We start from the raw sequence: 14,621 nt of genomic DNA on the forward strand, positions 1-14,621 counted from the left end.
CAAGTCAGGACGGAAACAGCTCGTTGTCACGCGCATGCGTATTGGTGGACGGCTAGCTTCGTTAGCTAGCTGGTTTGGATCGCTTAACTTTGACGCACCGACCTGCTTTTAGCTACAACGTTTATCAGTAACAGGAGCAGAACTTTGATACGTTTATTTACGTCGTCATGTTGCAGTTTTTGGTGAGTTATTCTTCCACGTCGACGCCTGACAGCCATAGTTTTGCCAAGTCCGGAGTAGCTTAAATGCTAACTGTTAGCGCTACATGCTGATAAAATATCTGTTAAAAGTTGATCATGAGAAAATACCTGAGAGATTCTGTCTTTATAGGATTGAATGAGTTTGTTGCAATTTTTGGCACATCAAAATATGTATGCTACTAGCAATATTTATGCCATATTTAGATTAGATAATCAATTTAATCTGAAAGTAAATTAACAAAGAGCAAAAAACATTGAAAATGTGAAAGATTGACACCCCATTAATACAACTTAATTTTCGTTTCAAGATAAGTTATCATTTGTGAATAAGGTCTAGTTTAGTGGATATATTGTCAGTTGGTAATTTTGTCAACGCTGGGTGAATGTCCTTGATCTAAAGAAAAGAAAGCTCCTACAATTACAAGACAGTTTGCTTTACGGAGTTGCTGTAACAAAGTTTTTTCTGTGTAAAAACAGTTTTCTGTCATACCTTTTATTTTTCTGCTGTACACAGTAAAGTGAGCAGCAGAGACCCTCCAAAAAGATGTGGGATGAATAACAGCTCTACTTCTTTGTTTGCAGGCTGGCTTCACTTTGGGGAATGTAGTGGGAATGTACCTTGCTCAAAATTATGAAGTAAGTTTTGTTTATTTGTTTCATTAAAAATGTCATATTTCTAGACTTTATTCCCTATCCCACGTGTGTCAAACTCAAGGCCCGAGGGCCAAATCCGGCCCACCATAGTTTTTTATGTGGCCCTTTATTTAATTATAAGAATTCAGTAATATCTTTAACGGGTTTAATAAATATATTCTGGCACAAGCAGCTCTTTAAGAGTTTGACACCCCTGCCCTATAAATGTGAAACCCTGCTCATACTGAAAGAAAAAAGACAAATGCTGTTTCTCTTATTTGCCAATTGCTATTTCTATTTAAATGTTCTGTTGCCAATATTAACCTAGATTCTGACCCCGTTAGGTACCCAACATAGCCAAGAAAATTGAAGCTTTTAAAAAGGACGTGGAGGCCAAGAAGAAGCCCCCTGAGTGAGCAAAGCTGGACTGTGCTTCAAGGAAGAGGAGACATCTTCTGCAGAGATTATTTATCCACAGGGTTCTGTTGTCTCAGGGTGGACGGGGGTGTGCATTCGCTACAGGATTATTTGACATGAGTAAAAGCATAAGCAGTTCCAGGAGCAGTATTCGTTTCCCTTCTCTGTAATAAATCCTTGTTCCCATTGGAGTTTTCCTCCATGGGTAAATTGCCTAGAAACTTGATTTAACGAATAATGCAGCTAACTGGTGGGATCACTTTAAAGTTTGCCGGCACTGGTCGCCTGTTGTTTTTTTTTTTTTTTATAATGCAGTGTGATGATAATGTTTAAAGTGCATTGAGATGTACAATATAATTAAACTACCTTCTGAATTTTTAGTAACAACTGCCAAACGTTTTGCTACACCTTCACAAACATTGTTCTCAATCCTCAAGCCTACAATAAAATTACAGAAAATGACATTAATAACATTCTCATTCCTTTGAGCCTCAACTCTTACATTAAAAATGTTCTTTCAACAGATGGCGCTATAACCCTTTAATGTTTGGCAGATCTTATCTGTTCCCTTCTTTTGGGAATTTGGCCACCCAAACCCTCTGTACTCCAGACAGTCTGGTGCATTGTGGGATATGTAGTAGAGTTTTTCCATGGCTGCAGAGCTGAGGACGTCCACCTCCATCTTGTTGCATTTGGAAGAAGATTTCTTTAAGAGTTTTTGGACTCTTGGTTTTCTTGGCAGACTTGGAGCTGTGGGATCTCGGCTTGATAGGCTTACAGAAAGAAAATAAAAAGTAACTTTTCTTAATATGTGATTGATAGGTAGGCTTTTTAAAATAATGACTTTACCAGTCATAGACTGGTACTTTACCATAGCAGAAGATATTTTACATTTCTGGAAGAGACATTACACATAAGATTCAGATGAATAAGAAAATAAGTTAAAAGTATAAAGGTAAAAAAAAAAACCAAATAATTCTTACCAGTGGTTGTCTTGGCACGGTTCCGAGTAGCAACCAAATGAGTCCTGGTGAGACGGTGATACTCCGTTTGTTTATAGCCTGTTGTCCTGGAGACCGTGGACACTGGACTGAATAAAGCGACTGGCCTTTCTCCCAAACCTCCACATTTCTTCACTGAATCCAAGAGAGCAAACCTCCCAACCCAACTTGGAGCGCCACTCTAACCTCATTACAGCATCTTAATAATAGAAAAGGCATCAATTGAAGTGAAACTTTGTAGAAAAATTAGCCTTTTAAGACAAAGAATATACTGAAACCAGGTATTACTTTCAGTTTTATTTGCAGTGCACTGTAAAGTTGGGGTTTGTCATTTGAAAGATGACGGCTTTCTTTGGCAGCGTAGATCACGTCCCGTCTCTCTAGCGTTGTTACAGTGTAGTTTTGACATCATTTCGACAGAAAAATACATTCAGCATATTGGGAAAATATCTGAAAACCATGCAACAACTCTTGGATCTCAATCAATCATGCATTTCAAATAAATACACATTTGCATGCAGTCACTTCAGAATTAGAAAAAAAAAAAATCCAATATGGACCCGAGAAAAAGCTCAAGTTGTGACACAGACAACCCCATCGCCACCTACAATGACCACCTAAAAAGTGTATCTGACATCAAGTGCACGTGTGCTTTAGTGCAGCAATAGTTTGGAATTGATACACAAAACGAGATATCAAAAATAAGACTTGATCCTCTTCATAGAGCTGGAGATTCAATTACAGTCAATAGCAGAGCTCCACGTGTTTTAGCCCTTCAGGAAAAACGGATCATGAGGAGCTCAGCCGGGGCCTTACTGGGTGGTTATGAGGTGGACGATCATGCGGATGATGCGGGAACCTCGGGGGCAGCTGCACAGGTCCATGCTCGGGTTCCTGATTTTGTCTTCCAGCAGCTGGTCCAGCTCCCAGCGCAGCTCCTTCACCAGCTCAGCCACCTGGAAAACACACACACAGGCTGGTCGGTTGGTAGTCTCGACCCAACAAAAGAAGAATTTGGGATCAAGTTATTTATTTTATTTCATCCGTAATAGTTTGTCTGACCTGATGCGATGCTGCTGCGAACCGGATCCAGCCGTCATCCAGAGAGATGACAAACTCCCCTTTGTGGAGCTCCACATTGACCTGACCGCCTCCGAACAGCACCAGCGGGTAGACGGACACCATGCTGCAGTCTCTGATGAAGACGCGGCTCGTCTTCACCTTCTCGTGGTAAACCAGGTAGGGGCTGCCGTAATGACGCACCTCAGAGTCGAAAGAATCACGTTTTTTTTTTTTTTTTTTTTGGTCTGAGCTGACCTCGGCGGTTCCGTGCGGCTCAAGCTTACTGTGTAGTTGACGGACGAGGGGTGGATGTGGACGCAGCCGTCGCTCTTGGTCATGAAGCGCAGCTCGTTGGCTTTCGGTTGCATCTTCATGGCTCCCTTGCTGGTCATCTTGTAATTCCCCTGCGGAGCTCGAACCTGGATCGACCAAAAATATCGAGCTTCAGCTCATAAAAGAACCTTTTTTAAATTATTGGGAGCAGGAAACATCAAAGGACAATCACCTGCACCACATTTGGATAGAGAGCTGCGCACAGCATTGCAGACATCAGGCGGATGTTTTCTGAGTTAAGGTTGGCCTGGGAAGCAAAATGTGACTGATTTTAAGAGGCGTTCTTCACGTTTAAAGCAAAATGATGGATTCAGTGTGTGTGTGTGTGCATGTGACTCACCTCAGGCCCAGTAGCCTCCAAAACACCATCCGCTCCCTGTGAGGATAAGCGTTCAATAACCCTGGCCCTCAATCCCTCCTTAATGAAGCCGATGTCTGACAGCAGCTCTGCAAACTGCCTCTTCAGGCTGGCGATTTCCTGGACAGGGAGCAAAGTTTAAAGAATTATTTCACAACATGATCCCAAACTTTTATCTAAGAAGTTTGTGATTTCTGACCTGCAAACTGCGCCAGGACAGGAAGTTCTCCCTACAGTAGCGGAAGCCGGCCTGGTTACCGCTCTTTGCAGCGCAGCACCAACCCTGCCAAGGAGGGAGAGGATCTGTTACACAATTTGTACTGTTCCAAAACTCACATTCCCAGATATTTCTATCACATTTTCTTGCTGTATCATAAGACAGTGGATTGCTTTTTTACACTGAAGCAGGAGATTTATCACACAGATGGTGGGAAAGATAATTAGACTGTGTAATGCCGTTCATACCATGTAGAAAAAAAAATAACAGTCAGTACCTTGTATGCCTGTAACAAAGCCAGATGGTCACTGTTGGCCACAGCAAAGCCAAGTTTCTTCTCACTGGCTTCCTCTCTCTTATCCCATGGTGACACCTGGAAATGGCCCAAATGCACAAAGGCTTCAGGAATCAGGATGTTGGATTGTTTTTCTTTTTTCATATTAGAGATTAGCTCCACGTAGTTGTGATTCACATTGCAAAGAAAATCCGAGGCCTGCTTACAAACGGTGATTTAAAGGCCAGACTGGCTGCGATGGTGAGCGCCGGGTCGAGGCAGCGGAAGATGGCGCCGAACAGCATGAGTTTCCCGATGCGCACGTCGACGGGCAGGCAGGCCAGGTGGTAGCCCAGTGGGGTCAGCTTCTCATCCGGGGTCAGAGCTCCCAGGTCCTGGAGGCGCTGCCTGGCGGCGTCCTGGCTCCCCTCGGCCGGCGGCTCGATGAGCCGAGAGAAGACGGACTCCAGCTGCTGCTCGGCGAACAAGTCCAGGATCTTAATTCTGTCACGGAAAGAGTAGGAAATACGAGTTAGAATTTAAAAACTCCGCTTTGACAAAAGAGCAAAGCCAGGAAGTAGACGGACGGACCGCAGGCAGAGCTGCTCCAGGGGAACTCTCTGGATCTCGGGCAGCTGCTGCTCGGCCAGCTGATGGCGGAAGCAGTGGCTGGTGAAGAGGTGGAAGCAAACCCCCGAGGCCACTCGGCCCGCTCGACCTTTCCTCTGCAGCGCATTGGCCCGGGACACCCACGAGTCCTCCAGGCTCTCCATGCTCTTGGAAGCATCGTACCTGAGAACAGACAGCGCAACACGGACTCGTCTCAAAACCGTTTTTTAAAAAAAGGATTCATCTGTTTAATCTAATCCCACCTCTTTTCCTTCATCTTTCCAGAATCGATGACATAAACCACGTCGTCGATGGTTACCGAGGTCTCCGCAATATTGGTGGAGATGATGATCTTGGTGACGCCCTCGGGGGGGCGGCTGAAGACTGCCTGCTGCTCCTCGTTGGACAGGGTGGAGTGGAGGGGGTAGACCACGCATCTGGTGTGTGTGTGTGTGTGTGTGACAAACATAGAAATTGAACATCGTGGATCTTTTACAAACTGAGAATCATGTAATTCAGTGAATTCACAGGATGTGCAAAAAGCCTTAGAATAAGTGAACCTTTTATTGTGGGAGCAATCATCTTAAACTCCCACACTACTCTAAATTCTAAACTTAAAAAAGAGAATGAGTTGTAAGTAAATTTTTCAGTTTATTTTAAGGGATTCTTGCCATTTTTCTGGAAGACAATTTCGCCCACTGACTAAAACGTCCAAAAATTATTATTTTGCTGCACAAACTGTGGGATTTAATGTCGGCAAATGTTTTGTTTCTGTAAAGCTCACTTTTAAAAAAATAATAATAATTGCACTTCAAAAAAAAAAAAAAAATGTAATAAAGGTCCCAAACCTGGTGGTGCGTCTGTTGTTGAATATTCTGTTGGACTGCAGCTGCTCATAAAGCATTTTAATCTCAGCAAGGCCTGGCATAAACACCAACACAGCACCTGCAATCAAACCAATACAAGTAGTTTAAAATATTAAGAATATCACCGTTTTACGAAGAGCAGCACAAAGTGTCTTGACTGGCTCTGAGGAACTCTGACCTGGTGGGTAGTTGTGTTGTCCGTCCACTATCCACTCCAGCAGGCTCTCCACCAAGTCCATGTTGATCTTGTCCAGGTCCATGGCAGCAATAGTTTTCAGGACAGATTTCTTTGTGTCTATAAGAGTAAAGTGGATCATTAAAACACCAAAAGAACCTTGAAGCTGAATAATTTCTTCTAAACTCACCTTTGTATCTAATGGTCAGCTCCTGCAGGCTGAGCTGCTGGTCTGGGGTCGAGTCTTTGACAAAATCTTTCTTGCAGAAAGACATGAAGTTCCACACGTCGTCGCCCAAGTCGTCCACCGTGTCCCTCGTAACTCTTTGGCTGCTTGCGGAAGACGAGTTCTGCTTTCCTGAGCGCAAGTAAGGGCTGCCGTCTTCTATGACGTAGCTGGAAACATAAATGAAACAAAGGATTGGGGGGGGCAAGGTCAGATGTAAAAATGGATTGACAGATAGGACAAACAGACAGATAAAGGACAGACAGAAATGAAAAAACAACAAAGACAGAAAACAAGAAAAAAAGGTGCAAGACAAATAGAAAGTAAAAAGAAACAATGAATGAAAGAGAGAAAGAAAAACAACAGAAAAAAAGAAAGTAAAAATCAGACAATGGAAAGAAAAACAGACAAAGAAACAAAGGAGCAAAGACGGAAACCAAGAAAGGAAGACAAGTGGAATAAAGAGTAAAATGTGAAAATTCAAACATTTCATTTCATCCAGACCTGGAAAATCTCAAATCAAATGACAGGCTTTTCCAGACTACTTAGGAACCCTGCTGCAATAAAACAATTATGAGTTTAGCTAGAAGAAAAGTGGAGATTATTACCCAGTTTTAGCAACAGCATCTTCAAGGAAAAACTGATCAACAGGGAATGTACGACCTGGAGAAGAGGAACATTTAGATTAGATACATTAAAGTTCCACATTCAAGTTATTTACTGTGGACCAGAGTCCGTACCGGGTATATGGATAGTAGGACAGTCGTAGAAATACTCAGAGAAGAGGTTGGCATTGAGAGTGGCACTCATTAGAATAATCTTCAGGTCTTGCCTCTTTGTAATAAGATCCTTAAGCACCAACAGCAGGAAGTCGCTGTGTGGATAACAAAACAAAACAAAAAAAAACAAACAGAAGACATAAAGAAAACATGAAGACTCTGCACAGGTTTTGACATTCATCTGAGTTCAGTAAGCTGACCTCTCCTCTGTCCGCTCATGCACCTCATCCACAATAACGTGCGAGACTCCTCTGAGGTCTGCGTCGCCCTCCAGTCTTCTGAGCAGAACGCCTGTGGTGCAGTACAGCAGCCGGGTGGCCGGCGTCTGGAAAATTGGAGGAAAGAAAGAGATTTATCTTCTCTGCAAGGTGCTGAAATAACGGCAAATGTAAGGTATCCACATTTGGGTTTCCTCTACATGTAATCAAGAGTTTGAAATGAGTTTAAATGTCATGAAATGTTAAAATCCTGCACACGCACTTACTAATGGAATATAAACCAGCATGTGTGCATACCCTGACGCTCTCCAGGCGGATCTGGTAGCCCACCGAGTTCCCCAGACACTCGGCCCGCTCCTGTGCGACTCTCTGAGCCACAGAGATGGCAGAAATCCGCCGAGGCTGGGTGCAGATGATGTTGGCCACCTGTCCGGCGGGACCGGCCAGAGAGGCGTCCAGGATGAACTGAGGAATCTGAGTGGTCTTACCACACCTGGAAAGATGGGAGACGTTTTAAAAATGCACAGAGAACAGAAACACGACAGATGAAGAGCGTCGCCTTACCCGGTCATCCCGCTGATCACCAGAACCTGACAGCTGTCCAACTCATCCAGGATGTTCTCTTTCTCCTGCCAAGCCGGGAGGTTCCTCCTCTGCTCCAGCATAGACTTAAAGCGCCGGGAAGACTGGGCCGGGAATGAAAGAGAAGCATAAGTCTAAAAGTTAGAATTCTGAGGAAAAAAATTCAGAATTCAGAGACTGGATTCAGGGTTTAGAGTCCAAATTCTGAGAATCGGCCTTCTGAGATTGAAGTCCGAAATCTGAGTTTAAAGTCAGAATTTGGAGAGAAATTTTTTTTTTCAAAATTTGGAGAAAAAAAACTTTAGAATTTGGAGAAAAAGACGTCAGAAATTGGAGGGGAAAAAAACATCAACATTAGAAAAAAAACGTCAGAAGAAAAATGTCAGAAATTGGGGGGGAAAAAAGGTCATAATATTGACATTAAAGTCAGAATTCAGTTTTTATTAGTGGCCCTGATCATCTTCCGTACTAAAGTACATAAATGGACACCTTTCCACAGTTATGGCAAAAGTGGTTTTGGCACAAAATAAAATCACCTCTTTCTTTCCAAATGTTATCTTGGATAAAACGACTTAGGCCATTATTGTACGAAGGGGACAATGTAAAGTTCCTGATGTTTTCAGTCAGATTTACCCGTTTTCTCTGGAAGTCTCGACACAGCTTGCCGTTTTCTTGCAGGAGGTTCTCAGTTTTCTGACTGTGCTTGCTCTCCATCTTCTTCCTCAGGTTGACATAGCTCTCAGCCTCCACTGGGACGGCTTCCACCTCCACCTCTGCCTCCACCTCTGCCTCCTCCTCAGGCTCCTCAGCCTCTCCAGTCGCTTTTACTGAAAGGAAAAACAGGCATCAAAAGCGAAACAACAAATGTCAGATGTCTGTGGACCTGGATGACTCACTTTCTGCGGGTTTCTGGGTTGCTGGTGGAGCGGCCCTCCTGCTGTTCGTGCTGCTGGTTCTGCTCTTTGCGATGCCGAGAGGATTCGGTTGTGGTGCCACCACAGGAGGCGGCGTGCTGTACTTGTGATGCCCGACGGCCAGAAGCTCCTTCATACTGAGTTCGTCCTCGCAGAGGGTGATCAGGGTGTAAACGACGGGCTCGCCACTCTTCGCCGCAGCTAGTGCTTCTCCAAACAGCTTCTCGGTGACACCGAGTCTCCCCGCGGCTGCTACCGACTCGTCGTTGGTGCTGAAGGCAACTATCGGCGCCTGGTGAGGGTAACGGTTTCCCTTTGGGAAGCGGACCTCCAGCTCATACTCAGGAGGAGAGTAGCTGGTGAAGCCGGGCTGGCTTGGCCCTTTTGGGTCCAAGGAACCCGCCCCGGACCTCTCTCTACCCGGAAGCTCGTGTCTGAACCGGCATTTGTCGCCGAAGCGGCAGCCGCGGTCTTTGAGGTAGAATTTACAAACGTTGCGGCTGTTTTTGCCCGCGGCATCGCCTCCGTTTCGGGCCGGTTTGTCAGAGAGGAAGGAGACGTCCAGAGACACCGTCCACACGGCGTTGGCGATGCGCTCGTAGAAACGGTCGCCAAAAATGGCAGCCAACGCTAGGGCTTCCTCCTGACGCTGGCTCAGGCATTCGTCCATCGGCACCCCCTGGAGGCCATCGGGGGAAACCGCTTTCTGTCCATAGCGTTCGCTGAAGACCTGGAGGAGGAGATGCTCTAAAGTCGACCCGAATTCTCCTCCGCCGGACTCCAGAGCCTGTTTGCTTCTCTCCCTGTCGAAGCCGTATCTTCAAAAGGGAACACAAAAATGTTACAAGAAAATAAATTATAAATAATAAAATAAATAAAACTGGTTCAGAGCACCAAGTGTTACATGAGCTTTAGATAAAAATCTAGTAAAGGAAATTAGTTGTAACTTAAAAAAAAAACACCATATTATTTTGATTATGTTTAAAATAAATAACATAGCACTTTGGATAAATAAGAATGGATCTGTTTTCATTTCTGGGATGTTGATATTCATGGAAAATTATCTAAAAAACAAAAAAAGCTGACAAAAACAGATCTACATCATGTTACTGGGACCTTTAATGTAATTCTGTTGTAGAAATTCAATTAATTATTCAATGAAAAACTGAAGACTTGCATAAACTTGTATCTGTTATTATATTTATAATTAAAGATGTTAGTAGAAGGAAGGAAAAGGGGATGAAAGGAAGGACAAAAGAAGGCAAGAATGAAAGAAAAACAAAAAAACACAGACATGATAATATCAAAAATAAAGTTTGGAAAATCAAATAATTAGTAAAAGTAATTTGGTTAAAGTCCAAACTTTTCCAAAGTTTTAATAGAAACTGATTAATTTCAGGAGCAGCTCAGGTTTCAGGTTTCAACCCTGTTTCACCTCCCAACATAAACTTCATGATGCGATCACCTGCAGAGCTTCCCAACAGCAAATAAGGAGATAACGGGTTCAGGTGTGGGCCGCTCCTTGTCTTCCTCCTCTTCCTCTTCCTCCTCTGGGTAATAAGCAGGGCTCTCATCTCGCTCCACAGGCTCATCGTTAGTGACCCAAAACTGACCTTCCTCACGAGGATCCAACTCATCATATTCCTCCCCCTCTTCTTGTGAATAATCAGAGCCAGACTCCCTGCTGCAAACAAGAGTCATAAGTTTGTGCCCAATAACTCATAAAATTATAATAACAGAAGCGTAGACTCACTCATAAGGCTCGTCAAAATCCTGCGTCTGCAGCTCCCGCAGCAACTCCTTGAGCTGCTCTTGGTTCTCATTGGTCATGAAGATCCTCTGCAAGGGCATGCTGCTCGCCTCGGGCCTGCTGCCATCGCCTGCTTTCAGAGGGACCCTGGTGCTCACAAGGGACCTGGGGAGGGGCTTCCTGTCGCCCTTCGAGTCCCTTCGGCGATCATTAAATCCCCGTCCTCGTCCCGCATCTCTCCCCCTTCCACGCCCGCCACCGCCGGCACCACCGATGCCGCCTCGTCCTTTGCCAGGTCTGAAGTGACGGAAGTTCAGGGAAGGCAAAGGCGATAAAGTGACAAGTGATGCCGTGAGTACCTGCTGGAGCGAGAGGGTCCAAAATCGAGGCTGAAATCATCGTCGTCGTCATCCCAGCGACCGGCTCCTCCTCCCTTCCGGCTTCCACCTCCGCCACCTCCGCCTCCTCTGGGCTTGTTAAACCTCCCTCCTCCTCTGTTTGGCTTCCCTCCTCTTCTCTTGGCGTTCATCTTTCTGCTCCGACACACACAATCAGTGCAAAAAAACAAAAAAATAAAACACACAGGATTTCTCCAAATAAACTCCCGTAAACTTCAAAGTAGGCAAACCTTCAGTCAGTGCTCCTTCATGCCTGCGAACCATCTGTGAACGGAGACAGAAAAAGAGCAGATTGGATGTGTGTGTTTTCAGCTTTTAAAGCAAGAAAAAAAAAAAGGAAAGGCAGCATGGAATCCTGGAAACAGCAGCGGAGACGTCTGCTAGACGCAGAGCGAGGCGGTTACTGTACGGGCACGACGGAGCGGAGAGTGGCTTATAGCTGAGGGGGGATTTTCAATTCAAGTGCAAAGCAATGAGATGGTGGCTGACACACAACGCTGTTGGCTGCAATTACGCAATCAAACCGCGGAGTAACAACCCCAGCAGGGCCGCACAGTCCAGAGGCGACGCGGCTGCTCAGGCGTATTATTAGCAAAAAGAGCCATGAGGGCACAATCATGGGGAAGGTTAGAAACTCTTCAGAGAGTTAAGAAAAGTCAGATGGGGGGGTTGCTTGTCATTTTAACGCATAAAGTCTGTACTTTTCTTTTTTTATTTAGGTTTTTTTTTACACACACACAGACAAACAAAACTAATTTAGTCGTACACACCAAGTTTTAATTCCACAGTGCAATCAGGTTGCGTTGTACACAACATTATCTGCACTTTTTCTTTTAATCAATTCGATTATCAAACTTTATCTAAAACATTCTTGTCAAATTTTAATTGTTTTACAGCTCTACATTGGCTTTTATAGTAATTATAATAATAATACATTTTATTTGTGTGGTGCTTTGCTAAACACTTAGACACTTTACAGGAAACAAGTAAAATTACGAACAGAACGCCAAGTACATCAAACAAAATCATAACAATATAACACTTAAATAAATAGCACATTAATAAGCATAAAACAAGACAATAATCGTACATTAAAAGCTGTTCTGAAAAGGTGTGTTTTGAGATGTGGTTTAAATTTTTATAGAAGATTAATTTGAGTACAGAAATGCTGCAAAGTAAAAATCAAACTGACATCATCAAGATTGAATTTGCTACAGTCACACTTCAGCATTATTAGGAAAAGGTATTAAATTCAAGGCTACCTAGGTATTAAGAATTTATCTTTCCTATTCTTATTATTGCACAAACCATATATAATTTTATTATTATTAGGGTTGCCATTTTAGAGATATTAGCCATTTCTTAATCTGTCTTTCCTCATGGCCAATATGAAACGACAGCTAAATTTAATCAATATAATCTCTTTGGCTTAGCGCTTTTGTCTTCAAACAGTTTCGTGTTTTTTTTTTTATAGATATGTTTTTTAAAAAATTAAAAATTTTAAGTGGTCCTAATCAAAAGTTTTACTGTTGTTAAGAATACGTTGTTTTTTTATTTGATTTTTTTATTTATAAAACAGAATCACTCTAATCTTTTACACTTCCTATTATTAGGTTCTTTTTTATGGACATGTAGCTGAATAAGACTAAAAATTTGTATGATCTGTAAATTGTCTTTCTATACTGAATATACTATATTTCAGAGGTTGATGTGATTTTAAAATGTGTTAAAGCAATCATCATGTTCTTAAGGACACATCTAGTCCAGTTCACTACCACTAACCTCAGGCTACTGATGCTCAATTGGTGGTCAATTAATTTGACCTCATTATTAATTTAAAACTCCAAGCACTCCAATTTGAGAAAACATTCAGCTTTTTCATGACTAAACCCAATTAAATCATATTTACTGAGTGGGAATGTGTTTGAGGGTTTAAGGAAATGTTCTACGATGTACTCAAAATTAATTTGATTACATGACTTCAACAAATATCATCCAAGAGGTCGCCTGGAGTTATTTAAGTGGGATCAGAAGACATAATGTGTCGTGTATCCTACAAGTTAACATGTCAAAAACAAAGACCATCATACTTATCAACTGAAAAATTATGTAGAAAAAAAGGTTTAAATGAAAATAGTACACAAATTAAAGAAGATATGATAATTGAGTCTTTTATACTACTATGAAATGGTAATAGTTCATAAAAATACGCAGCTACTATGAGAAATAAACTGTACAAGGTCTCGGTACATGTGGTTTGTTTACGAATGAGAAATTAGCGAACCGGGAGCCCGACCATATTGTTAGCTAACAAGCTAACAGTTAGCACGCTCTTAACTTCCACTGTAGCATGCTAGGCTATGTGTTAAAAGATTTCCTCACAGCCCAGACTCTCATGTTTCACAGTTTAGGATTAACCTAAACGTCTGAAACGTGACATAACCGATACCGCCGACGACGCACACCTTTCAGAAAATAACTTTTAAAATGTGAACATACCTGAAACAGCAGCTCCGACACCCTGCGCCCCCCGGCACACTACATTCTCTTTCATTGGCCGAAGTTCGGAGTTCATACTTTCTTTTCCGGTTCTTGTGTTGCATAACTGTAGTTTTTAAACCACTCTTAAGTTACTCATAACATTTGGCATTACACGAGCTTAGCAGTAATATCAATTTTGATGAAACAATACCTTAAAGAAATCTATACATTTTTCCAACTACGTGAGAGGAAGTAGTGGGCGGGATTTAAAGTCAAGCCCCGCCCCCTAACTGCTGTGATTGGTCCTTGATTCTCCTGTCTTCCGCTGCTGCTACATAAGTTAACCGCATTAAGTTAAAGAGAAAGAAGCAAGTAAACATAAGAGAAATACTAATAAAAAACTTTATTCCATTCAAACTAGCATTAGAAACTTTTCTAAATTTCCTTTTTTGAATGTAGCATGGATACAGTTATATCATCAGCTAGTAATATTTGCAGTGATTTCTACGGTGGCCGACAGGTGCAAATAAAAAGCTGCATGTACAGTACTAATGCTTTTAGTTGCATGTCTCCCTGCAGAGAAAAATGTTGTCTGGCTGCCTTTTCTGTTAATTTTATCACTAAATGTATAAAAAGTCACACAACAGGCAAACTACAGATAATATAAATTGAAAACATTTCTCATTCTTGTATCCACAGTGTAATAAATGCAATAATACCATCCGCTGTGTGTCATTGTTGGGTTCAAAGTCCACAGGTAATGGTAAATTACTTCCATTTAAAAAAAATCATATTTCAAGTTTTGATAAGAAAAACTTGAACTGAAACTTCATTTTAGTCATGTCTGGCCGTTCCTAACAAAAGAAAAAAGTCCAAATTAATTTTTAATAAAGCCATTAAAATATAATCATGTCCAAGGCATCCAGATTCACTGAAATATTTTGATACATTTTGGTAAAGTTATTAAAACTTTTTTTGTACGGTTTTTAAATGTAGTTGTAGTTCTTTCCGCTCTCCAGAGGATGGCGGTGTTCGGCTCAGTCCGTATTTTTAATAGGCCACGCCCTTTCGATGTACAACCTCGTCCTCTTCCGCAGTGGTAGCCAGACCCCACTGTTACCATGGCAA

General features: G+C 42.4%; 2 protein-coding genes across 5 annotated transcripts; one reads left to right on the forward strand and one right to left on the reverse strand.

The window, feature by feature from the left end:
• The first annotated feature begins 28 nt into the window (after positions 1 to 28).
• On the forward strand, positions 29 to 1,717 carry stmp1 (short transmembrane mitochondrial protein 1). Its single transcript, XM_005797197.3, has 3 exons — positions 29 to 182; positions 783 to 836; positions 1,178 to 1,717. Exons 1-3 carry the CDS (start codon positions 168 to 170, stop codon positions 1,247 to 1,249), a joined length of 141 nt encoding a protein of 46 aa, XP_005797254.1. The 5' UTR covers positions 29 to 167; the 3' UTR covers positions 1,250 to 1,717.
• Positions 1,718 to 2,528: 811 nt separating this feature from the next.
• On the reverse strand, positions 2,529 to 13,746 carry dhx57 (DExH-box helicase 57). Of its 4 annotated transcripts, XM_023349992.1 has the most exons (26): positions 13,705 to 13,722; positions 13,512 to 13,617; positions 11,243 to 11,276; positions 10,974 to 11,147; positions 10,618 to 10,911; positions 10,330 to 10,548; positions 8,847 to 9,682; positions 8,584 to 8,777; positions 7,933 to 8,054; positions 7,666 to 7,861; positions 7,351 to 7,475; positions 7,112 to 7,245; positions 6,980 to 7,034; positions 6,336 to 6,541; positions 6,149 to 6,265; positions 5,953 to 6,049; positions 5,368 to 5,541; positions 5,087 to 5,287; positions 4,723 to 4,999; positions 4,499 to 4,594; positions 4,204 to 4,287; positions 3,987 to 4,124; positions 3,819 to 3,893; positions 3,598 to 3,732; positions 3,314 to 3,514; positions 2,529 to 3,207 (listed from the first exon to the last, which is right to left on the reverse strand). In XM_023349992.1, the coding sequence occupies exons 4-26, from the start codon at positions 11,141 to 11,143 to the stop codon at positions 3,064 to 3,066; spliced, it is 4,290 nt and encodes a 1,429-aa protein (XP_023205760.1). In that variant the 5' UTR covers positions 11,144 to 11,147; positions 11,243 to 11,276; positions 13,512 to 13,617; positions 13,705 to 13,722; the 3' UTR covers positions 2,529 to 3,063. The 4 variants fall into 4 exon arrangements, with proteins under 4 accessions (XP_023205760.1, XP_014331543.1, XP_023205759.1 ...); XM_014476057.2 differs by having other exon boundaries at positions 10,330 to 10,545; positions 13,512 to 13,746; XM_023349991.1 differs by having other exon boundaries at positions 13,512 to 13,746.
• Between the last annotated feature and the right edge of the window lie 875 nt (positions 13,747 to 14,621).

Source organism: Xiphophorus maculatus, chromosome 17, assembly GCF_002775205.1.
Source record: "Xiphophorus maculatus strain JP 163 A chromosome 17, X_maculatus-5.0-male, whole genome shotgun sequence".
In the NCBI taxonomy this organism is placed as follows: domain Eukaryota; kingdom Metazoa; phylum Chordata; class Actinopteri; order Cyprinodontiformes; family Poeciliidae; genus Xiphophorus; species Xiphophorus maculatus.

Coding starts and splice junctions, on each gene's coding strand:
- stmp1 (XM_005797197.3), top strand. Junction 837..1,177: donor ACCTTGCTCAAAATTATGAA/GTAAGTTTTGTT, acceptor TGACCCCGTTAG/GTACCCAACATAGCCAAGAA.
- dhx57 (XM_023349991.1), bottom strand. CDS start 11,143: ATGAACGCCAAGAGAAGAGGAGGGAAGCCAAACAGAGGAGGAGGGAGG. Junction 6,266..6,335: donor GCTGACCATTAGATACAAAG/GTGAGTTTAGAA, acceptor TTACTCTTATAG/ACACAAAGAAATCTGTCCTG. Junction 5,000..5,086: donor CTGGAGCAGCTCTGCCTGCG/GTCCGTCCGTCT, acceptor TTTCCGTGACAG/AATTAAGATCCTGGACTTGT.